We start from the raw sequence: 25,552 nt of genomic DNA on the forward strand, positions 1-25,552 counted from the left end.
ATAGACAGACACACGCTGTGTTGCGTAATGACTCACTGTCGGTGGTCGTCTGATAGATAATAAAGCTTTGGTCATGATTTTATCGAGACCAGCAGCACCAGCAGCAGCACCAGCAGCTGTTGGAATGTTTGTAAACACAGACACTCATTATAATAACAAAGGAGAACCGTAAAGAGGCTTTGTGGTCTATGGTTGTATACATATTATCATCGTGAAGGTCGCGTGCCATGGGAAATGTATAATATCAAGCAGGTTGATTCTCCTATTAAAAACCGTATAACACATGACGACAATATACGAGTAGGTACAATTCATAGTTCGGTGTGTCAATGCATCTAAGTGTATGGATGAGCTTGTTTATTAGTATACTATATTTTGTAGTCTTTACATCTGAAAAATAGGTACACCGTGTTAGGTGCACGAGAAACAGACAAAAACTATATGGAATATCAACAATTTTCGTTTTAGCCAATATGTTTTGCGGTTTTTCATTCCAAGATAGTCAACATCCAAAAGTCATAGTCATATCACCTAACGGAGTCCGTAATTAAACAGAAATTATGCCATATAATATGATTATACTATACAGCTATTTGAGTCTTAACCTAACCTATTAATAAAGAGAAAAATTCACAATAATCAGATTATCTAAATAATCTAGATAGTAAGCTATACTAGAGTATAGCTTACTTTAGAAGTATAGATAGTAAGTCATTATTGTAGCGCATAGCTCATCAGATATTTAAAAAATATGTTGACTAGAGCAATGTATTATAGTTATTAGGACTACACGGTTTTCGACATTGACTTTACACCCTGAGGGTGTTTATATAATATCTTGCAAGTGCCGCGCAGTACACCGATTTACATAATACAAAATAATGGAATTTTACTTGATAGACATTACGTTTATGGTGAAATTACCATGTTGTTTTAAAATATTATTATTTTGTAGTCATTCGATGTGTTTTATTATGTATACAGACATACAGTATGTGTTTATACTCAAGAATTTAAGAGCCGACTATTGTTTTTTTTATAAAACAGTTTAACTAAAAACATGTATTTTTGGAATAACATACTCATAAAGAAATAATATAAATTGTAATAATATTTCACTGGGCAATTATATACAATATTTTATTATAGTTTATAATAGTCACAATATTAAAATAAAATATATATTTTTGACACATTTAAAGAAAATCCACACAGGAAACCGATATGAGAAAATGCGAGTAACAGATCTGCTTCTAATCAACTAAAATCAACAAATAATATGTAAAAAATGCATTTGATTTTTTAAACACCTACTATACTACTATTTATAACATAAAATTTGTATGACATTATACCGTCCTTACAGTTGTCTCTATCAACTATTCAGATTGTAGAGTAAGACATTATTTCACACATGTAACAGAGTAGATCATACAATTTTTAGTATAAAGTGTAATTATTGAGAAACATATTATGCCGTTCTGTACCAGTCTTACTACTTTACAATGTAAAACGAATCCTAGTATATAGCGAAACTTAAACAAGTACTTTATTATTATACAACGATTACACGTACAAATTATGTCTTTTGGTGGTTTTAATTTTACAAAAACTCGTTAGGTTATGTGTAATGTAGAAACGTAACAAGGTCTTTTAATCAGTGTAGGAGAGAGGTGGTTATAGCTCCAGAAATTTAATTATCAATTAAAAGTGTTTCCTTTTTTTTTGTTTTAATAGAAAAATATTTAAAACTCAAACGTAGTAAACATGACGAAGAAGAAAGGGGGAGGGGGGGCCAGGCTTAAACCAAATATCTATTTTTGTATTTAATTTATATTAGACATTTTAGATTTGTTAATTAACAACAAAACCAACCAATTGCTTTTATTTCAAAGCAAATAATTAAGGAATATCTTCGCGGATATAAAGAAAAAGTAACAAATAAAAAATTATCAAAAAAAATTTGTTTTAATTAATAAAAAGAAATGTCAACTTTAACGTAAAATTTGATCATTTAATATATTATAATATATAATATATTCATAAAAAATAATATTCTAAATCAAAACACAAATTAATTCCTCCTTTAACACAGTTTCTTACTTGGTCTCTATTTTATCTTCATCGATAGGGTCAAATAATTGAAAATAGACGAATGTAAATTATTATATATTCAATTTAATAAACAAAAAAAGTTCAATTCGCAATTGTATTGAAATCGCACTTACTTGTTAGTACTATTCTATTAAGAAAAAAAATAGAATTATTTTTTATAGATTTCAATACGTTTTTGGTTTGCGAAAAAATGGCATAAGCACTACTGTTTTTTTCTAGTTAAAGTAAAAAATGATATATTTTAGTAAGAAGTAAATATGTATATTGCAGTTCTATAATTTTTTGTATTACAAATTAACAAGTTGGTCAGGACTCAGTATTCTGAGGAATAATTTTATATTATTGCATGTAAAGTGCAACGGAGTACCATTTTATGATTAAAATCTTTCAATTAAAATTTCTATAAATGTTAATTTTTTTTTAATAACTAGAAAATAGCATTGACATTTGCTCTACTTGCTTACAATTGCCCTATTTGCTTACAATTGCCCTATTTGCTTACAATTGCCCTATTTGCTTACAATTGCCCCATATATTATCATGTCGGACGTAGAACTAAATTAATCTATGGTTGTTGCTTTTGTTTAAGTTTTTTTTCTTGACTATTCGACGGCCGTTTGAAATCATTTGAATATCGGTATAGTGTTATTTCATCATGTCATTAATATTCCGGTCAATACTTAAAATAATTAAATCTTCAAGCTTCGACCAACAAAGCTGCCATTCGTTTTTGTGTCGTTTTATAATATTTATAATTGGCACGAACGACAAACCTTGCTCGATACACGACGGTCCTAATGGACCAGCTTGATAGAGGTTAAAAATCCCACGTTGGCTTAATATGTTTTAAACTATTTTCATAAATTGTTTGACATATAAATATCATAATTTGCTCTCTGGGTCGAAAGTTTAGACTCTTAACTCACTTACTTTAATGTAAGTTTAAATAGACAAATACATACACACACACACATTATTGTAAAATCTACATCTTCTACGGCGTGCTTCACTTTAATTCTAACACTAATATTCCATATTTTGCAGGTACTATTTGGGGGATTTGGCTCAAACCTTTCCAACGCCCAAAATTCGTTTTCAAAATTGATATACTAATCGCGTGGAGGTAAGAGTGATTTACCTATTAAATGTAACTGTTTTGACCTCTTTTTGCATAATAGTAAACATATTTGTTATAATATCGTGTTACAATATCATGTTTCCCAACACAGTTGTATTTTTGAAACTTGAGTTTTAGGTAATTTTCAGCAATAGTTATAATGTTTACAGCTTTAAAAATATGCAAAGGAAGGGTTAATTTATAATATAACATGTCTGGTATAAAATATACTTATATAGATACATAATCTGATTTAGAGTTATTAAATCTTAAAATTGCAAATGTTATTATAAAAAAAAAGTCATTTTTTTGAGTAATAAGGTTATTGTTATTGAAAAATTTTGGTTGTAAGGCTGTTGAAGGTAAAATTGCACGCCTAATTAATGTTCAGTGAACGTCTCTACTGAACCTAATTATTTTTAACAACGTTTGAGCGTTTGAAAATTCAAATTTGAAAAAAATGAAGGTCACTTTGTCAGTATAACAACTTTAACACTATTAAAAAATAAAAAAACTATTGTAAAATCGACATCTTTTCAGCTTCACGTGGAAGCTATAAGAACTCTAAACATTAATACCTACTTATCTAGTATGCAGTTAAGTAATGTTAATGTTTTTTAAATATTGTCTAAAATGTGTTATTATTTTAAAATCATATTTGATTAGGAGATAAAGTATTATTTACAAAAATATGTTGTTATTAGCCAAATTGTGTTCAATGTTTTAAATTTAATAAGAATGTTTTTCTATATTTCAATAACATTTAAACAAAATTTCGCTTAATATTTCACTTTAAACATTTAATATCCTCTTAAAGTGCGATTTGAATATATTAAAAACTTTTTAATATTATTTTGGAAAATATTAAAATCATTTTTTTGTTGTTTTGGTAAGGTTTATAAAAAGACAAATGTAAATTTTTTTCTAAAAACACCAGTTAGACCAGTAAACGTGTAAATTCAAAAATGATTATCAAAAATCCAAATGCTGGGAAAATGCATCGCATAGAGCCTTTTGGAAAACAATAACTTTAATGTCAGAAAAATTTAGATTGGCTGCTTTTTGGCGACCTCTTCTACCAACAGGGACGTTGAATCGATTATTATTTATGAAAGGGGTTTAGTCAAAAAATTCTTATATACTTATTTAAATTTTGGAATACCAATTTTTTAAAATTTATTTTTTTAGCCAACAGTAACAAACGAGTTACTCAACTCCTAAGATAAATAAAATTACTAAATCATAAACGGGATTGTGTGCAATTGAGTGATGTAAACCACAACTACTTTACCAATATATTCTATTATGACTTAAATCGTTGATAGGAACTAAATGTTTGAATCGCCACAATAAAATGAGCTGTCGTAGAATTTCAAATATAAACGATCCGTCTACAGCCACAGAAAATAATATATTTTATTAAAAAAAAAAAAGTAATTTTCAACAAAACTGTGACTTATCACCTTTCGTAAAATTAAACGATTCAGTCGTGACATGCGTTGCCACACACCGGTCGTCGCGTATTACAATAATAGTATAATTTTAATATAATATTATGCGGTTGTGTCGATATTAACGTGCTTATAATATTACTATACTATATTATACCTAATAGCGGTGTAATAAACAATAATAATTATTAATTTCAATACTGGTTGGGCACTGTCGATTTCGTTTATGCTGCTAACGGAGTACACGGGTGGGTACGTTTCGTCAAGTCGATCCGAGGCTGTCGTCGCCAAACGCGTTTGGCGTCCGTCCAGTTTTTTTTTTTGCACTGCACTAAGCACTTGACTATATTGAGATATTATTATCTGAAAACTTTGTACGCGACATAGGTAGGTGTAATATCTACGAACGAGGGGCGGGAGAGAGGATCGAGGTTCGGTGTGGTTTTTTTATTTCCAATTTCTTGAAAATTGTTCCTATCGTTTTCCGCTGCGCCATTCCGGTTGTGTTTGCAATTGTTGCGAAGGAAAGTCCGGTTTCAGCGAAAAGAACGCCATCGTCCCCACCGGACGGGACCCGGCCGGACCGGAGGAGTAGGGAAGAGACGCAGAGGTCGGTTGCCTAAAGACGACCGTGCCGTCAGCTACTCGTGGTAATCGTACGGCGAACGCGCGACCGAACGACCGACGGTCCCGTCAACCCTATAATCGTCATCGATATAGCTCTATCGGCACAAGAGTCGATTTTTTTTTTAATTTTAGCTAATACCGTAGAGAATAAAAAAAAAAATAATAATAATTTGTTTTCTCGAAGAAAGTGTTCGGCGTCGTTGACACACCACTATACAGTCTCCCGCCAAAGTCGGATAACGTGCGCGTTCACCAAAAGGATATCGTCGTCGTCCAGAGTACGGTGAGTTGTAATTTACGGATTATTATTACATGTTGGATCTTAATACAAAAAAAAAACCATACCTTCCCGACATCGAAAGTCTAAATCTGGCGATTTTGTCTAGAAACCCCGTTGGAAAGTTCGTAGTATATACATTTTTTCTTAGTAAAATATAAAACACTCGTAATGCACAGTTTTGGACAATTTTCAAAAAAAAAAAAAATATATAAATAAATAAAACAAAGCGTTTGAACGGAATAATTCTCGATCGACTAGCTGTACAATTTGTACAACACTTCGAACTCATCGGCTGTAGTGGATTCTGAACTACTTAGATGGTTTGTCATAGCAGGGAACGACAGGGACGACTGTTGAGGTCGGTTGGGTGCATAGAATATAAAAGTCTGCGATACACAAAAGTGACCTACGGTACACGCAGACATAGGACAGGACTACGTCTATCGCGATATTGGTATAATTTGGTTAAATTAAAATAAAATTTTAACGTGTACTTTTAATGAAGTGCATGTCTTGGGAACCTCGGACTACCATTACCGAACATTTTTATAAACAACTATAACCGTTGCAAAAAGTTGTTTAATTTTTGTTTCCACTAAAAGCTCTTAACCGTTTTTGTCCAAAGCCATACGTAAAATGTTTTTGTAAATTGATGGGTCAAGTACAACTGTATAAATTGTTCGGTTGCACTTGTCCCATTTAATTGCAGTAACCCCTCCCCCCCCATCACTTTACTATAACATAACGCTAAAAAATTAAATACGTTTGATACAAAACGATGGAACAATAGTGCTCGGGTTCGATAAGGGTATAATACCCCACTGCCCCTTTTTTTTTCCATACTTGAGCTTTGGCAATTTTGACCGTTAGCATATTACAATAAGCCAAGGTCGCCTACTCGGGGAGCGGCTGAAGGGATGTTCATGGGAAGGCAGACACGATACCAGGCGCCGGTGTACTAGGTTGGTCGGCTTCCGTCCGGATTCGTCTGGGTCGCCCTGTGACCGCGAATACTCTTGGGGGTTTTTCCACTTAGGCTGTGTACACACACGGCGGAAACCTTGAAAACCGCGACCAAAACACAATAGGTCGACGAATCGAAAAAGATAATAATATTGTAACGATAATGTTTAGAATGATTTTTTGAGCGCGCGGGTCTCCTGTGTCGAAACGGCGGTAAACGTTGCAGGTCGTCGTCGTCGCCGGTTGCTCAAACGGTCAAACCTCCTGGCCCGGATGACCATGGTCCACTAATTAAATATTTTATCACACGTGTCTCGAGCCGTGATCGAAATGGATAAAACGAGCGGCATGCCACAACCGTGTCTATACAACACAGCGCAATGTACGTTTTTTGGTCTTGGACATTTCGTATGACTATTGTTAACTGTTATTATAGTTGAACCGTTTAAGTGCAAACAGAGGGTACGATTTTTTATTTTCCGGGTATAAGGAAAACAAGATTCGTTTATTTTTTATGTAAATTCCGAAAATATACAACCTACACAACGTCATTTATAACACAAAGGCACAAACAAAAGTACAACACTGGTGTGTAATATGGTTAATTCAAACTTCAACCCCAAATTGACATGTATGTCCCTTTTCACTAAAATTGTACACGCACATTAAACGGTTTACAAAAACTAGTTGATTAGCTACTCGAGTTCGTATATATATATGTGTATCAGATTTTGAAAATCACTGGCATTTAAAAAAAATCAATTTTTACAGTTTGGCCACAATAGCAAAATATATATGTCTATAACGAACAAAATTAGCTCGTTTGATTGACCTGGTTTACTGTACTACTTGGAAAATATGGTAATAATGTTTAATATTCGGATGAAGCACGTGTTTTTTGCACTTAACCTTTCGGGTGGCAAAATAAAATATGCAACCTGTCGCTTTGTTTATATCATCATTTACAATCTTATTAGCATACGTTATACCGTAATAATAATAATTAAACAATGAGAGCGTGCGCCAATTCTTTATCTTCTTCATTCGTAGACCATACGACGTTTTACATGTTATGTCTATTGATTGTGTATTATTTATAAAGGTTAAGTGTTTTGAAAAAAAAAAAATTAACGTATAATGTTTAATTCATTTTTTCAACAAAAAAATCATCTTACGGCTTAAATTGAATCGATCAATATTCATGATCACGATTGTGATATAATTATAACTTATTGACAATATACATACTACAGACGTTATAAAAGTGTTGTCTGCTCGTCCCCGTCACCTTGACACGGGTCGATTAAAACTACTTACAAGATGAACGTTTCGAAAAATATTATAAAATTATTATACTTAAACGTTATTATTGTGATTGGACAGCTAGCTATTGTTATATACAATACATCCGACGCCCGTTTTGTGAAAACATTATTTGCGTTGTAAATAATAATTTTATTAATATCAAATGGACAACAAAATGACCACATTCGCGTGCTATTTCACATAATATATCTATTAACATATGCTAGTTATGGTTTTTTACGATTAATTAATATCTGAAAAATGATCTAAAATCCATGCGTGGTCATGAGTTACAATAATTATTCCGAATAACGTTTTTCGCTTACGTCAGTATTGTTTACAACCGTTCTTAAGAAGTATATCTCAATATATAGAAAAGATATAAAATCTACTTGAACCCTATATCTCAATACATCACCTTGGTTACTTGCTAAAACCGTGTAAGAACACTATAGGTACATTTTATTATTATCGCGACCGAGAAAAAAAAATCATACATTACTTAATCTGGACGCGCATAAATTATTAATAACTCTTTATGGAAAACCCGTTTTTCATAATTAGCCATCCACTTATTATCATCATTATTATTATTATGGCGGTTATATTATTATTGTTACAGCAATGATAATTTCCGATGGCCGTCAACAGATAGTGATCACATATATATTTTTTAATATTATTATTAATGCCCAAAAAATTGTATTAAAATGCTTATAATAAAAAATAAAATAAAAGTATTATATTTTATACTTTGCTGTCCGCCTGTCCACCCCTCACCCCCCCCCCCCAAGTGTTATAGGAAAACATTTTCTCATAATTTAGGTTTGTTAGGTTAGGTCAGTTTATGTGATACATATTTTATAACGCGTAGAATGGCAATGAGTGTTTTATTATATAATTAACGTGCATTGTTTGTAAAAGTCAACAAACGATAAAAAACAACTTCACGACTTTTTTCTTTTCGTTGTTTTAGTTTTAATTTAACGGTTAATTGTCTCCAATCGAGTATTATACGGTCAAGTCGGGCAATTAAGTAAACGAATACAAGAAATGTAATTACACATATTTTTAAAAAAAAATTGGATGCATTCACATTTAACAATTAAAAGATTCCGTAAATGAAGTTTATTTAATTGAAAATGCGATTAAAATTTAACTTGTAACTAACTTAATATTCCATTGGAATTAACATAATTATTATTACAAACTTGTCCAGAATACAAACCCCAAGCCTAGGGGTGTATGTATAATGTTAGTGACTGGATTTTGCTATTGTTTTTTTTTTAAAGACAACTAAAACAAATGTGCGCAACAGTCCTTCGTCAAAGGGACCTAACCCGAAGTCGATTCAGTGTTTAGAAATGGAACTTAATTTTTTCTTCGACCTTAACAAACGTGTAATGGCGGTCTATAGTAACCTGTTCGCGTGTCGTTGACTCCGGACCGGCGACTTCTGTTTTGCCGTGGATAAAAAAATAATCCCCATAATGTACAAACGTACATTATAATACATCAAGTCAATCACGGCAAGTTAATACACCCGACCATAACAGCGGATCAGATCGACCGAGTGTGATGGACGGGCATAGCTGTGCTGTTCGCAAGGTCGAGCTCGGTATTACGCCGTGCAGAGTCCACCTTGACCCAATACGTGGCGTCCAAATCAATTCCAAGACGCTTGCGCCACTATACACCGATGACGGAATCACAATATACACGTAGATCTTGTACCCATATACATATATATATATCTTAACCTAACCTAACTGTAGATCTGCCGTCCGAGAAAGACGATATCGCTTTGTAATGGTCTCTCGAGAACGATATATATATACATATTGCCTCTGTTTTGTGCACTACAAGTGGTTTTTTTTCTCTGTAGACTTCCATTGTTGTCATCTGGAACTATGTGAAATAATCATTTCGTATTACCGCAATCGACTCCTTCCTCCACGTACCACAGGTGACAGCGTGGTGGCCCATGTTTTCCTACCCACGCCGAAGATCAATCTTGTCAAAAAACAAATAAAAAATGCAAAGAGAGAACAGATTGGCGAATAACTATTTTAAGGCGTTTCGGTTTGGGATTTTCAACATTTTAAATAATATCTGCATTTTGCCCAACATCGTAAAACGGAGTCAACGCCCGAACTCGGATTAGCTGTCGGCCTTGGGTACTAGGTGCTTGAGGGTCGATCGGACTATATATATATACATACATCGACTGGTTAGATTGGCGCCATTCAGGTGGGTAATCTGTCTTTTTTGACACCAAATTCGACCGATTTCGAAACCCTCTAATAACATAATAATATAGTGTTCAGTAGCCGGTCGGTCGTTAGTGTGTCGTTGGCGCTGTTGCGTTATTATGCCTACTCAGATGACTCGTGTAACGTTTGGCAATGTTGTTATTGCAGAGAGCACAATATTATGTAGATCATACACGGACTGCATCTATTTCGACGGGTGAACGGTCGCTGGTGTGTACTTAATTTTACAACGATCAATAAGGTGACGGTCCACAGTTAATTTTCTTTTTATTGGTCAAACTTGCAACGCACTGTCGAGCGCATTTCCATAGGTCTTGTTGACCCGGCAGATATCACGGTTCGAACCGAGGGCAAGGAGAAAGTATATGAATAGGACCAAATACTAGTTTATTATCGTGCTATTAGTGCATAAGCACACACGAAGCAAAACTATTTGTAAACAATACAAAACATAATATATATATATATATATATATATATATATATATATTTATGTATGCGATGACCAACAACTTCTGGCTGTTCACTGTCGGCCGTTTAACCGCAACGACAATTATTATTTACAAACCGAATTCGTTCAATAACAAAATCTGGTTTGGACGACGACAATAGTTTATTTCTAAGGTGGCATACTCGAAACGGTCAATGTTAACCGTCGAGGAGGGCTTGTGTTGATTGTGTGCCTATGTAGTCCAATCACTAGGCTGAGGAGCGATAGCTCGCAGTGTTATTTTCAAAATATGTATTTTGAAACCGTTTCTCTTGCCGGTAAGATGATATATTTATAGGGCTAGGCCGACCGGCCAACGCGCATAACGTTCTAATTATTATCGCAATAACTTAACAGAATGGCCATAGATTGTGTGCCACCTACGCACGACCCAAGCAAGATACTGTTGGAAAGGTACAATTAAATGTAATAGCGCTGTACAGCTGAGATATCACAGCTGTAAATTACAAAATTAGAGTGAACAGGCGCCGTTTGATCACGAGGGAAAGACCTCACAAATCAAACGTGGTCAAGAGTGACATGTCAGATAAGTGATACCAAATGGGAATGGAAGAAATTTGTTTTTGGCAGCAAAAAACCTTAATAATTTTCTACAACGCTTGTGGAAGCCGTCAGTGGTCTTTGTGTGTACAGCAACCGGTATTAATTGCTTCAAATCAATGATGTGAAAAACTTAAACGCACCTAAGCGTTTGAAATTTTCAAGTTTTTTTTTTCTTAACGCGGATGTAACACGCCTTCGGATTGAACTTGAGCGCAGATGGAAGAGATCTTGTCTATTTTTTTTTTTATTAATAAAATAATCGTAAATAATTTATTTATCTCCCATGCGGTGCCTTCCCGGTGTAATGAATTCAATGTTATTATATTTATTTATAATATATGTATGTGTATATTATACATGTAACGTAGGCACTACTATATTCGACAAAATAATTATACGTGTTTTTTTTTACTGTAATATTTGTTGTTTGGTTTCAGGCTTTAGGAAACTAACATAGTTTCAATATAATATTGTGCGATGTGTCGGTATTATAATTATAATTACTATTATTATACCCGCGCCGAGGAAAACTCATTATTGGTAACCTAACGACATTGTAGTGTACGACGTCTTTTTATCATTATAGTTTTCTTCGTAATTAAACCGCTTTTCAATGAGATTGCAACTGGTTGAAAATATAAAACGGATCAAGGTTCTTGCGCCGGAATCTCACACTCGATAATGGTATCGTGTGTTTAGCAGCTGATATTGTACACTCGTGTACTCCATTTTATTTATATATATATATTTCATATGATATACGGCTTGTACAATGCGAACGTATGTATAATAACAGCAATGGTACACTCGCATTTTATTCAATAAAAAGCATAATACGATTCGGACGAGGCACGACAATCGCGCCCGCAATTATTGAACTACATAATATTAATTTTTCGCCAACTAAAGACATTGTATTATATTATCATATAGTGAGACGACGTTTAGCCTCGTTCCATTTGCACAGTGCGTTTTCGTGAAAATAGTCAATCGAATGGAGCGTAGGTACCTTTGTTTTCCAGCGCAGTCCTTTCGAATCCATCTAAGGGTTTATTGGCGCAACACTAAAATTGCTTCTTTATCGAGAAACGTGTGTCAGTTTTTATTGCCATTTGTTTATCTACGATATATTAAAGTCGACCAGTATATTTTTATCTCCCAAGAATTCTTCCCGGACGTTGCACCGGGTCGCATTCATTTTTTTCGAGTCAACAAACGAAGAGAGTACTGGAAGAACAAATAAGTTTTCTAGACATTATACATGACTCGCTTCACCCCAAAAACCGCACCGTGCGTGACTTCAAAAAAAGTTAAATATTCTGATATATATATATATATATATATACATATTTGTATACCAATAAAAAAACAGCTCTGGCGCGTCTACTAGTATTTCCTGAAATTCACAAGGCGATCGTCTTTTGTCATTAACTTTGTTCTTGTCCGAGACAATAGTCGTTCATCCGAGGTATACAGGTTGCAAGGTCGGCCCAAGCGGTCTGGGTTCGAACTTAACACATAGTTATATAATGTAGTATAACATGTATGTGAAAATCGAACTTAAATAACCCGTTTTGCGAGACCGGTAGTGGCCGGGACTAGTTTTTGAGTAGTTTACAGGGTTGTTATTAGTTTTTTACATTATCTACAGCACAATATGCGTTGACGTTAAAACTAGGAAGAAAAAACAACAAATCATTATTACTATTATTATAATAACTTGACATTCCGACAACTATAATTCGAGCACGTGCCGGTTAACTGGCATCGACGACTTAAAATGAACGAATTAATTAAGGAAAAAAAAATATGTTCTTTATGTAGTTAAATTTGGTGTTGACCTCAACAGACAAGTCAAGCACCATCATATCGCATGTACATATATTGATATTGTATATTAATATATTGTATATTCAACACTGAACAAAATATGATAGTAAAGTTTTATAGATTTCTAAACAATCATACAGGAAGACTCCCGTTTCTTTCTCCCTCTCCTCTCGTCGTTAGGGGCCGTAGTAGTAGTTTTTGATTTCTTGTCCATATCATTTTTTTTCGGTTTTTTTAAAATACCTAATTGAAATCATCTCAACGCGGAGCACAAAAGTAATATATTTTGGATTTTATCTGCACCGTAGAACTTTCACTAGTCTTCAAATCGCGTGCGACCGCTTTGTATGTTTTGTTTACTCCGCACAAACACACACGACCGATTGCATAATATAAAATGGTCAAAAACCGTTTTGCTTTGGAAGAAAAAAAATATTTGCCTTCGTTTTAATAACGCTGCTCGGTCACGTTTCTTCATATTATTATTGTTTATTATTATTATTACTATTATACACAATACATATTATAGTACATATATGTATATATATATATATATATTATATTTACACACAAACAGAAATATTGTGCCTATGAGTAAAATATATAGTAGCGCGATGATAATTTTGTCAAGAGAAATGTGTCTCCCGTGCTAAAAAGGGGACAAAAAAAAAAAAAAATAAAACAATAGAGGAAGCGACAACACGGTATTGTTATACACACGCCAATGTCGTTCAGTAAAATTGTGCTAGAACGACACTTAAGTCCACGTGACACCCGACTTGGTTCGGGGGTGGGGTGGGGGGAAGGTAGCGGAGAGGGTGGGAGGCAATTCGAATTCCTGACGGGCTCGACAACACTTGCTGGACGTAAGTAGGTTGTAGACTGAACAAAAAAAAAAAAATGTTAACGTATACTCCGTTGTCAGCAATCCGCAATATCACCGTGTCAAAATATCATAATAGTCGGACGGTGTATAGGCGGCCACAGCCCCTATGTTTGCCCACAGAAGTCAGAACTAGCGCGTTTAAAGCGTGAACGGCAAAATTTGTGCTAGGAAAATTCAAGGGTGGTCGGGGCAGAAGATATGACTCCTCGATAAACGCACAACAATGTCGCTAGTGTTTTCCAAAGCTTACAAAATGTACCGTAATTGCCCATATTCGGTCTGTAAAATAATTCTCACTAATAGCTTCCTACGAGATGTGTACAAATTTAAGGAAACAGAGAGACGAGCATGAACATGTACTAGACAGTAGCCTGTATGCGAAAGTGAAGTAAACGTAAGGACTGAAACCAGTATGGCCGCACAAAAGAAAGAAAATGTCCTCATCGTTAAGCGATCGGTAGTCTGTAAATGATAAAATAAGTTTTTCCCCTTGATGTTAATTATATATTGTTATTGTTTTGTCCAAGATACCGTTGTCGTTGACGACTTATCACCATCGATATATTGAACGGTATTTTTTTTCCTTCTAATTAGGCATGCTGTAGTATTTAGTCCTACTGTTTGCGTCACATTAAAACCACCACTATAGCCGTTCGAGGTTCGAGGACATGCGGTGATTTTCTTAACACGTTTCCTGTGAGACAGATGCATTTAAGACACACACGTGTGCGCTATTCCGTCCGGTGTTTAAGTACGTCGGGCAATGCTAATTTTGACTTTGGCCCGAACGAAAAGCCTGAAGCCCGCGTAGGAGGTGGTTGAGACACGTGCCATGGGGGCCGTGCCCCGCGCGCAGATGGACCGCTTGACCTGTTAAGTGCCGCATTATTATTTTCAACGTAGATAAACTCTATGCATGTGTGTGTGTGTGTGTTTGCATGTTCTATTAAAAAGAAAAAACCGTGATATCTCGTTAAAGTGTGACCGATTGTCGTGCAGTCAAAATCGCCTCGGGACCGTGCCAAATTCGATAACCGGTCGCCGCTGCCGACCACTGACGTAACGACCCGACCGTAACGACAATAATTGTTGGTTGTATTGGAATACAAATTAAAAAAAAAAAAAACACAGTATCCTGTCTAAGTAGTCTTGTCCTCTTAGGTCCTCTAGGTTTTCCACGGACGGCCAAAGAACCGATGAGAAACGTATGTGTTTTATTCCTTCTCTTTCACCAATACGATTGAGTTGTATAGCTGTTGTGGGTTGTTTGTTTGCTGCCAACGACATGGCACTCGGACAGGGTTTGCGGTAAACCGAAAATACCCTAAAAAATAAAAAACTACAAACCCGTGTGTGTTTTTTGGAGTTAAAAAAAAAATCCGGCATCAACACGTGGTTTTATTTAAAACGGCAGTACCGACGATGGTCAAGGTTGTCCGGGCAAACTTTCTTCTGGCGTTAACGCACGTCCTTGAGTCAATCGACTCGTGGCGTTTATTATTAACTGCGTTAGCTGCACGACCGGGTTTAGCGATCAAACGGGTTCAAGCGATCCCGTAGACCATTAATAGCTGTTCTATCTAATATGAACGTGTTGAATACCAGTTTGTGGATTTTCGTCTAACCTCGCTAGACGACAGAAATCGCCTGGACGGCAAACCGAAGGGGTTCTAACCCCATGCACTATCTACATAGTATTATATCTATTTTTTTCGAATCCAAGAAGCTATAAACACTGATGTCAAATTTTCCTTTGTCGTTTGCAGCAAAGACCCGAATCCACTCGGCAGTTAGGGTTTGTACAAGAGAAAATTTCAGAGCAGTAGGGAGAAAGAAAGAAAAAAGAACTCTTTTTGATAATATATATGGTGCACGCAACGCTGTTTATTGGTAGGGTACTATGTTTTGCCGTGTATCTCATACGAAACAATTATGTGGATGTTAAAACGACACAACCATTGTACAATATTATTGTATTATAACATCTATATCGTCAACGCTGATTCGTCGGTCAAGTTGACGTGTATAACAAAATAATTACAGTAGAAAAAGAAAAAACAACAACAAGACCGACCATTCGACTCGACAAGCGTTTTCACTCGGATCGAATTCGCGTTCAGCGAAAATTAAGTAACAAACATAATATTATATTTATATTTACAATTGTGTATCGGTAAAAAAATACGTTTACCGGGAAGGGAAACCTCTTTTTTTTTTTTTTAATTTTTTATGTTTAACTTGCCCGAGACACTGCATCAATGAAAAATGTGTAAACGACAATTTTTTTTATTCATAAAAATAAATTCGATTAAAATGCGTTTAAACTCAGTTTGGAAGAAAAAATAAAATAATTCGTTGACAAAATTAAAAATATATAATAGGTATTCCAATGGTTTTTTTTTTACACGCATAAGAAACCGTTGCAATGTACAGTAGTATAGTACGAGTATGTGTACCTAAACGTTTATATACATTATTATGTATAATATACAACTCATATCGTTACGGTTGTTTCCTCTTTGTACCTATCCGAGCTGCCCACGTGGATCCGGGGAAAATTGTGTACGATGTTTGTGAAATAACAATAATAGTAATTATTATTGTAATGAGTTTATTTTTCTATCTTACACGCGCGCTTCAGTAATTATTATAAGACGTACTGTGCATTAACGGACTGGTCGGTATAAATAAGTAAGCGAGTACACGATACTATATTATGCACGTGTGGACATTGCGAATAGCTTGTGTTTGTTTACTTGTGTTTAATTTGTTTTTATCACACCCATTCGTATGTTTTTGCAGTAGATATCTACCATTAATAATTATAAACTACGGTTAGGTTAAATACCGTTACTGGTTAAGACTAGGAAAACTTCTTTTGCCATAACTAGAGATGATATACTAACAGGCAAAATATAATACATGACACATTTTCTTCATATCAGCTTAAGTATGGAATACAATTTTGTAGTAAGCATGTATGCTTATCGTATAGGTAAATAAATTAATTGACAAAGATATTGTCCGTATATAAGATATTGGATGTAACTGACAGACCTCTGAAAATAGTACTCGCGCTATGACCAAATTCATATTGTTTAGTATGCTGTACAGTATACATATAGTAATATTATGTAAATCAACCAGAAGATGTTTAGTCATAAACACGCCAAGGTGTTTTAATATTCAAGATAAGCAAGTATGAAGTAGATAGTATAATTTATAGGTATATTTTTGTATCGAATAAAATAAATCATAATTAATTTATACAAGCATTGGCTATAGTTCTTACCATACAATTTTTTAAAGATGTTATTTGACATTTTCGACCGATGACGTTATAATATAGTCAATGAACGCATTAAAGTATTTTTAAAATCGTTTTAAGGATAATTCGTCGTAAAATCAATATATTTTATTGAAATTGTTACAATATTTACATTATCGAATATATTCATTATAATTCATTAATGTTACATTGTCAAATAGTTTTTATTTTTCATATCATTTAACACTATCGTTAGGTTAGATAAATTTAATAACTATGTATACACGAATGTTTTCCATTAAACCACAACAAAAAAATAATTGTGTAGGATAGTAAACCAACGCAACATGACTGGCCGACAAGGTCACCAGAACAAAAATTAAGAAAAATAATTACTATTTACTTTGTACATCTAAAAACAATACATATTTTAATCGCCGACCGGCTTGTTAATTATTATAATTTTTTAGAAGTAATAATAATATTGTTTTTCTGTAAAAATCCAGTGTAAAATACATTGTGTACACAATACACATTAAAATAATAAATTGTGTTAATGGAATCGGTTGTGGCGAGTGGCGGCATAACTCATATTAGACGGCCTGTTTAATACACACAACCGCATACAGACAAGCTGTTAATTGACGGATATAATAGAATTTTTCAGCAATTACATTTCATAAAGCTCATAAGGCAATATAAGTGTTTTACATGAATTCCTTGAGTCACGCAATACATATGTCCAACGACCGTTCGCGGTTTCCTAGTTTGTGTACAATATTATACAGAATAGAGGTTGTTTTAAACTGTGTTTCTCTATTACATATAAAGTGTGTACAATTCTTAGATCTATTAAATATGGCGCCTCGCACACCTTCTCCAATATCTTTCCCCCGGTAACTAAAGTATCTTAACTGGTAGACTATAAGTCGGCTATGCCCGTCCCCGACAATGTAGATGTTTGTCGTATAGCTGTTGTATTGTACCGTTGCGGTTAAAAATCAGTAGTTGTCTCGTTCGTCTTCGTCTTGGCCGTGTATTTATTGATTTAGCGTAGAAGAATTCGTTGGAACAATAAAAGGAGCAGAAAGAAAGAAAAAAAAGTGATTTCCCGCAATGATTTCTCTCCCACGGCGGAATTCCGGCGACGCCTGTCCCCGCGGCCGTGTTTCTGTCGTAAATGGAAAATACATTATGATTTGACCATATTATTGTTTTGAGTTTTTAAAGATAAAAAACACCAGTCAACATCACGGTTGTGATGTACACAAAACACGGTACAATACAATCGCGTGGAACCGTCGCCGAACACGTTTGTCCTGTCCATACTTACAACTGTTAAAAAAAAAAATGTTGTTTAACTAACAAAGTTTACTTATGACCAAATTAATTATTTTCTACCAAAATTATTCATACTGATAATAATATTGTAATTTTGTTTTCTTTCCCTCTTAAAACAACCTATTTTTGACACATCGCAAGTCTAACCTAGTCACTGCACAATCACTTGTTCGTTCAACGCCTATAATAATAATGACCAAGTACCAATATTATGAAAGTTGTCTTGAAACGGTATTTCCAAATACTTTTTTTTTTTTTAACCATTTGTACAATAAAGTGTGCAGGTATAGCTAGTAAAATTTCAAGACGTTAAAGCTATAAACTGTTTAAAAAAAATAAAAATAAATTAAACTAAGACTTTTAATATTAAAATTGTAACAATTATTTCTTTTTAAGTAAAACTTAACTCAAGTTAAATGCGATCCCTGTTGAATTACATAATAAAATTGAAGATTCAAGAAGACAAATATTTTGAGTCTTTTGTGATTAAACTTTTTAGAAATTTGTAGTAATTTCAATCAGTTTGTTTATGTTTGAAACATATGGGCGAAATAATTTTTATATTCTGTTGGTCGGGAGATATTCAACGTATGAGAAATTATGGAAATATCTGCATCCTAAATTAGTTTGATACATTTTTTTTCGTTTTATAAAATCTATTTATAAGAAATATATTAATTCGATGAATAACTAACTGGCATAAATCGTTTGAAAAACATATAAAAACACTATATGTTAATTTTCCAAACGCGTGATTAAAGTGTGTAACCATGTAAATATTTGCTAGCTACCAACGGCGGCACGTTGTTGGCATACGATAGTTGTATGCAAATACCGAAAACATAATGATGTTTTACTACTGAAAAAAAATATATACACTCTTTTTCCGTAAGGTTAGGTTAGGTTATAACAAATACTACAAAACGCGATAATACCGGAAAGGTCAACATTCATTGACTCAGAATTTTCTCTCCGACGACAGGGTTTAACCGGGTATAACCAGTCATATTCAATATACACGTGTATAACTTATCTAGATTTTGTAGAAATTCCACAAGTGTGTCGAGGGGCCAATAATAATAATATACCGAAAAGTAATTTGTTGTTGTGGGCTGTGCGGCTGTAGCGGTCCCCGCGGTGTTTGGTGGTAACGTCGGGCAGACGGTTATTTGATTAAATTAAAAAAAAAACAAACCGAATAATAAAAAAAATTAAAAAATCTGCACGTACTCGGGCCGTGTGACGTTTGGTAATCGCTTGTTTAACCACTGCTGCCTGGCTCGACACCGTGTGCGAATTAAAAATAGCTATGACATCTAGAAGTTTCCTCTGACAAACGATGATAACGATATTGACAATTATTATCGCATATCCCAACTATCCTGTTAGCTAACCAAACAATACTTAAGGGTTGGACAACGAAAAACGACTCAAACATTGCTTTTCGCCGACACTGGGTCTAAGATATATTCAGCAAAAATTCTGTTACACAATCAAACGCACAAGACATCAGACAAAATTGTTTTGGCAATTAACTTTAGCATCACAATCCGGACTTACATAGCGTTGGACTATTCGCCGTTTTATACATTGTTTATGGTGTTACTGCGACAATATTATATAATATGTGTATGCTCATTAATTATTAACTGTACATACATAATATTACAATAACAAATATCTAGGTAAGATTATTTTCTACATGCCACAATGGATTGTCTTTGTTTTGATTAGTTGTCAATCACAATGGAAATTCTATTTATACTGAAATTATTATACTATGACTTTGTAAATAATATGTACTATGCGAATAATAAATAACGAATAGCAAAAGGTTAAGTAACGCAATCAACGTATTATAAAGTTGTACTAAGCTAGTTAAATAAATTAACTTTAATCGCGTTATTCGTCGAAAACTAATTTAATAAAAAAATACTCTTGTAATTATTGAATAGTGTTGAATATTTTTTGTTATAATAGCATTTTGAACATTTTTTTTTGTTTTGCTGTAGGGGATTAAGTAACGCAAAAAATATTATTTAAAACTTACGAATAATGTTTTTGTTTGTTTTTTAGATTTAATTTCTTTTAAAAAACTGTAAACGCCCAAAACAAACAAGATGGTGTTCAGTACAATCGCACAAGGTTACAACACGTTAATGAACGACTATAGTGGTAATTACATTTTTTTTTTTTAATAATTTATTAATTTAGATTTTATTATTTTCAATAAAATATCGAATCTGTGATTTAACGTTATCGTTGTGCTTTCGCAGACCCCAGGGTCAAAGATTGGTTTCTGATGAGCGGCCCTCTGCCCACGTTAATAACGTGTCTGTCGTACGCGTTCATCGTCAAAGTGGTGGGACCAAGACTGATGAGAGACCGCAAGCCGTTCCAGCTGAGGAAGACGTTGATCGTATACAATCTATTCCAAGTGATCTTCTCCACGTGGATCTTCTGGGAAGCCTGGGACGCGGCATGGGGCCGAGGCTACAGCCTCAGGTGTCAACCCGTCGACTATTCCACATCTCCCGAAGCCATGCGGGTAAGAAGCGTGTGATATTATTACTATTATTAACTGGCATGTCCGCCGCGCCGCGCCGTCACCGTTGTCGACCGACGGCCAAAGCACGGCCGTGTACCGAGATTGCATACCCGTGACGCCGTGTAACACTTTTTTTATCACTCGCGCAGGTAGCCCGAGGCTGTTGGTGGTACTACTTCTCCAAGTTCACAGAGTTCTTCGACACCGTGAGTATTGCTGAGACACTGCACTTAAAGCACATTTTGCACTTGGTTCGCACTTTTTGACGACCGTTTTGTTTGTCATCTTCTTCTGTAGTTCTTCTTCGTCATGCGCAAGAAATACGACCAAGTATCCACGCTGCACGTCATCCATCACGGAGTCATGCCCATGAGCGTGTGGTTCGGCGTGAAGTTCACCCCGGGCGGTCACAGCACGTTCTTCGGTCTGCTCAACACGTTCGTGCACATCATCATGTACTCGTACTACATGTTGGCCGCCATCGGACCACACATGCAAAAGTACTTGTGGTGGAAGAAATACCTGACCCTCCTGCAGATGGTAATTATACATGCGTTTAATGTAGGATGCAATGTGGATGAGGATGAGGTGATAGAGACCGTACAGGAGTGTAGTGCGAAAGACATGTGGGGGGGGGGGGTATTAGTTTGAGTGCATATAACGATATCAGATCCGGTCCGGTGTGCCCCGTAAAAAGCAGGAAGCGCTGCTGATAATGAAAAATAGCCTCCCGTGTAGTTGACAATATCGTATTAATCGCCAAACGATTGGCGTTTCAGGTGCAATTCATTATGGTGTTCATCCACGCGTCTCAGTTGCTGTTCATCGAGTGCGATTACCCGCAAGCGTTCGCCTGGATCATCCTGTTACACGCCGTCATGTTCTACTTCTTGTTCTCCAACTTCTACAAACAATCTTACAAAAAGAAGGTGAGCAACGCGCTGTAATAGTTATTGCCAAAAAAAAAAAACATATATATATATCGTAGAGTAATAATATAAAGAGACGAACTAACATATCATACTAGCTTGTATGATGCGATATTGAAGTAATTAGTAGGACTAAAACCAGTATGGCCACATAAGAAAAAAAAAGTCCAAATTGTTAAGCGATTGGTACTGTATATTATGACAAAAAAAAGTTTTTACTCCTTATCACAGACTATATGAAAATAGATAGCTCACCCGGCCGAGAACAAAGGAATTTTTTTTAAAAAGACTGATAAAGGCTGCGCAAAAGCATCGGTTTAGCCGCATGAATTAATATAAATTACTGTGCAGTTATTTTACAATATAACTGTACAAACTTCTTGTCAACCATAAGATTTAAATGATAACTACTATATTACACGATATTTTAAACTCGTTCTGTGGCCACACTGATTTCATTTTGGTCATGTGACGTCGTGGTTTTTGCTTACATGCCGAGTGAGCTATCGGTTTTCTTACAGTCTGTGTCCTTATGTTAAAATATTTTTGTTTTTTTCAAGATTGTGGTACTATTACCGTTGATATATTGAACGGTATTTTTTCTTCTTCTAACTAGGCAGACTGACTTTAGTCCTACAGTTTGCGTCACATTAAAACTACTGTAGCCACCCCCTGATAGATATATATATATACCAACGCTAAAACGCTAAAATAGTTGATGACCATAGTTTTGTTTACTTTCAGCTCGAAAACACGCCAGATTTAAAAGAAAATACATGTTTCCCTTTTTGCTTGTAACGACGGCCCTACTAAACAGCTTTGATTAAAAAAAAAAAAATACTTCTACTAAGAACCTAAACCCACCGCCTACTAGCTTAATCTACCATATTATTGATCTCCATTTTAGTTTTATTCGCACTTCCTCGACGTGTGTGGTCTATTATCCGTCGCACGTCCGTATTCGCTTTTGTTCCCACCGACTTCTTCTTGTTCTATCTACTATTATTTCCGGTCTGCGTGTTTCCCCCCCCCATTTTTTTTTCCACCCGCCGTGGCTATAATTTTGTCGGTTTTTTTCTGTGATCCCGCAGGACGCCAAAGACAAGGCCGACGCCAAGAAACGCGACGATACCGACCGGGCCAACGGCATCGAGCCCCGCAGCAGCAGCAACAGCGAACAGGCTAACCAGCCGCAGGAACCGCAAAAGTCCTTCTGGAGCAACCTGCAGACCCCGTGCTTCCTGCCGGCCGTCACCGACGAGGACGACCAGGAAGTCAACGGGCAGGCGTACTCCGACCCCACGGAAACCGCGCCCAAGACGGCATTCGTGTCCGGCGAGAACTCCATGCGAAACAGGGCGTACGTGTCCAACACGGTCAACGGATCGTCGTGAGATGATCTGGTCGCCGCAGAAAAAAAAAACAACAACAAAAACACAAAGAAGAAATTAAAAACTGATCGATTAAAAAAAGAAGAAAAAAATAAAAACGCCCGAATAGATCCTGCCTCCCCCCCCCACCTCCCTCCATTGGAAACCTTAAGGTTATTTCCGCCGTCGTTCCGGATATGTCTATATATATATATATATATATATATATATATATATATTATTACGACTGACTGTTTTTTTTTTTGTATAATAATTGTTATGTTTTTCTCTATCTATCTATATCACTCTCTCTCTCTCTCTCTCGCACTGTATTTACTGTATGTTTGTCTCTGTGTCTCTATACTATCTCTCTCTTTCCCTAATATGTGTTCGTTTTTGTGTAGTTTTTTTTTTTTTTTTAAACGGATCGACGGTGAAATATCTCGAAATAATTATTATTATTTTTTTTTTTCTCTCCCCCCTCCCTCCATTTCTCTCTCGCAGGTATGTCCCTCTCGACTCGACCGGGAAAAATGTTTGTAACCGAATCGCTTCTAAGACGGCGAACATACCAGGTCTTGTATTTATATAACGACGTTTGATGTTAAGAAATAAATACAAAAAAAAAATATATATATATATAGTTTCGCTAGTTAGGTCACTTTGTGTACAGTAACTGTTATAAATATATGATTTCTCTCTTTTTCTCTCTATTTTTTTTTAAATTTTTTTTTAGGCGTTATTCTCTCTTATATACAAATAAGTTGTGTTATGATAATTATTATTATTGTTGTAATCATAATTTTTTTACCGTTTAAGCGAATAACAATAGATCGCACAGTGCGTTACACACCAGGTCCCCGGGAATAAAATACAATAATAGTAGTAATAATTACTTATATTAAATAATATAAGATTTCTTTTTTTTTTAAATTTGTTTTCGTAGTCAATAAACATGACGAATACGAATTAATGTTTAATAATAAATAATAATAAAAAAAAAGGATAAATAACGACTGTAAAATGATTTTTCCAAAACGATTTGGGTTCGACTCGGTGAATTACTAATTATACCATATTATTTGTAGTCAATAAAAAATGTATATGTACTTTATTACCTAAGTATGTAAATTTCAATCGAGTCATGTTGTAGTGCGCAGTATCTCTTGCCTTGTTTAGTCGGTATACCTAGACTACCTAGATATAATATATACTATATAAATATATATATATATATATATATATTAATAATTGTAATTTTCAACTATATATCTATTTATATATCATATATTTTATATAAATAAACGTGTTAGATATTATTTCTAAACGAGCATTGTGTTTGATTGCGTTTATTTAATCGAATAACAAAACAAAAAATATTATTTAGCCAATATCCTTTAGTTATATAATATGCCTAGTGTGATTGCGAAGAAAAATTAAGAAAGCAAACTCCTAGACGTGGCACAATAGGCATTTGTGTCTGGTTTACAACTCAAAATTGAAAAAAAAAATTGTATTATCAATAAAAAATTATTGTCCCTGTGTTACATCCTTACTTTTGAGTAATATTTGTTATTTTTAGTTGTTGCGTTCGAACCGCATACAATTAAATACAGGTAAAAAGTGTCACAAAATATCCATTTGGATGATTTATTTAGTGAAAATGTGCATTTGAGAAAATATTATGTTTAAAACCGAAAATTATATATTTTTGATTATTATATGGAATATTTGCTTAGTTTGTAAAGTGTTTGAATTTTTTTCTTTGTACACAAATTGTGTCTTTAAAATGACGGAAAATTCCAAGGAATTTTAAAGAGATACTCAACAAATTTGAAAAGACCTATACCGAGTATACATTTTTACCACGAACAATTTGGCAGAATACACAAACAAGTTTTGTGGTTTACAAGTTTTTGGGTAGTTGAATTGAGAAAATATCATACTGTTATAGTAGGTAAAAAAATAATCATAAAATAAAGATACCACAATAAATACGATTAAATAACAATGCTAAAAATTGTGTACTCAGATGTTTAGCTACAAAAAGTAATGTTAATATTATGCAAAAAAAAAAAAATATTTACTATTAATTTTTAATAAAAATTGCCTATACGAAACTCCTTAACCAACTAAACAATTCATATTTCGTTGGTCTATGAAATATACAAAAACAAAATATTATATATATATAT

General features: G+C 34.5%; 1 protein-coding gene across 1 annotated transcript; it reads left to right on the top strand.

Moving 5' to 3' along the window:
• Nucleotides 1-5,319: 5,319 nt before the first annotated feature.
• LOC126842890 (elongation of very long chain fatty acids protein-like) lies at nt 5,320-24,684 on the top strand. Its single transcript, XM_050580105.1, has 7 exons — nt 5,320-5,593; nt 20,587-20,685; nt 20,787-21,058; nt 21,208-21,264; nt 21,356-21,598; nt 21,838-21,987; nt 23,079-24,684. The coding sequence occupies exons 2-7, from the start codon at nt 20,631-20,633 to the stop codon at nt 23,379-23,381; spliced, it is 1,080 nt and encodes a 359-aa protein (XP_050436062.1). The 5' UTR covers nt 5,320-5,593; nt 20,587-20,630; the 3' UTR covers nt 23,382-24,684.
• The last annotated feature ends 868 nt before the right edge of the window (nt 24,685-25,552 follow it).

The sequence above is a fragment of the Adelges cooleyi genome, unplaced genomic scaffold (genome assembly GCF_023614345.1).
Source record: "Adelges cooleyi isolate 19-005CV unplaced genomic scaffold, UGA_ACOO_1.1 ACOO_flye_CR_arks_rails_tigmint_CR_PRNA_574, whole genome shotgun sequence".
Taxonomy (NCBI): domain Eukaryota; kingdom Metazoa; phylum Arthropoda; class Insecta; order Hemiptera; family Adelgidae; genus Adelges; species Adelges cooleyi.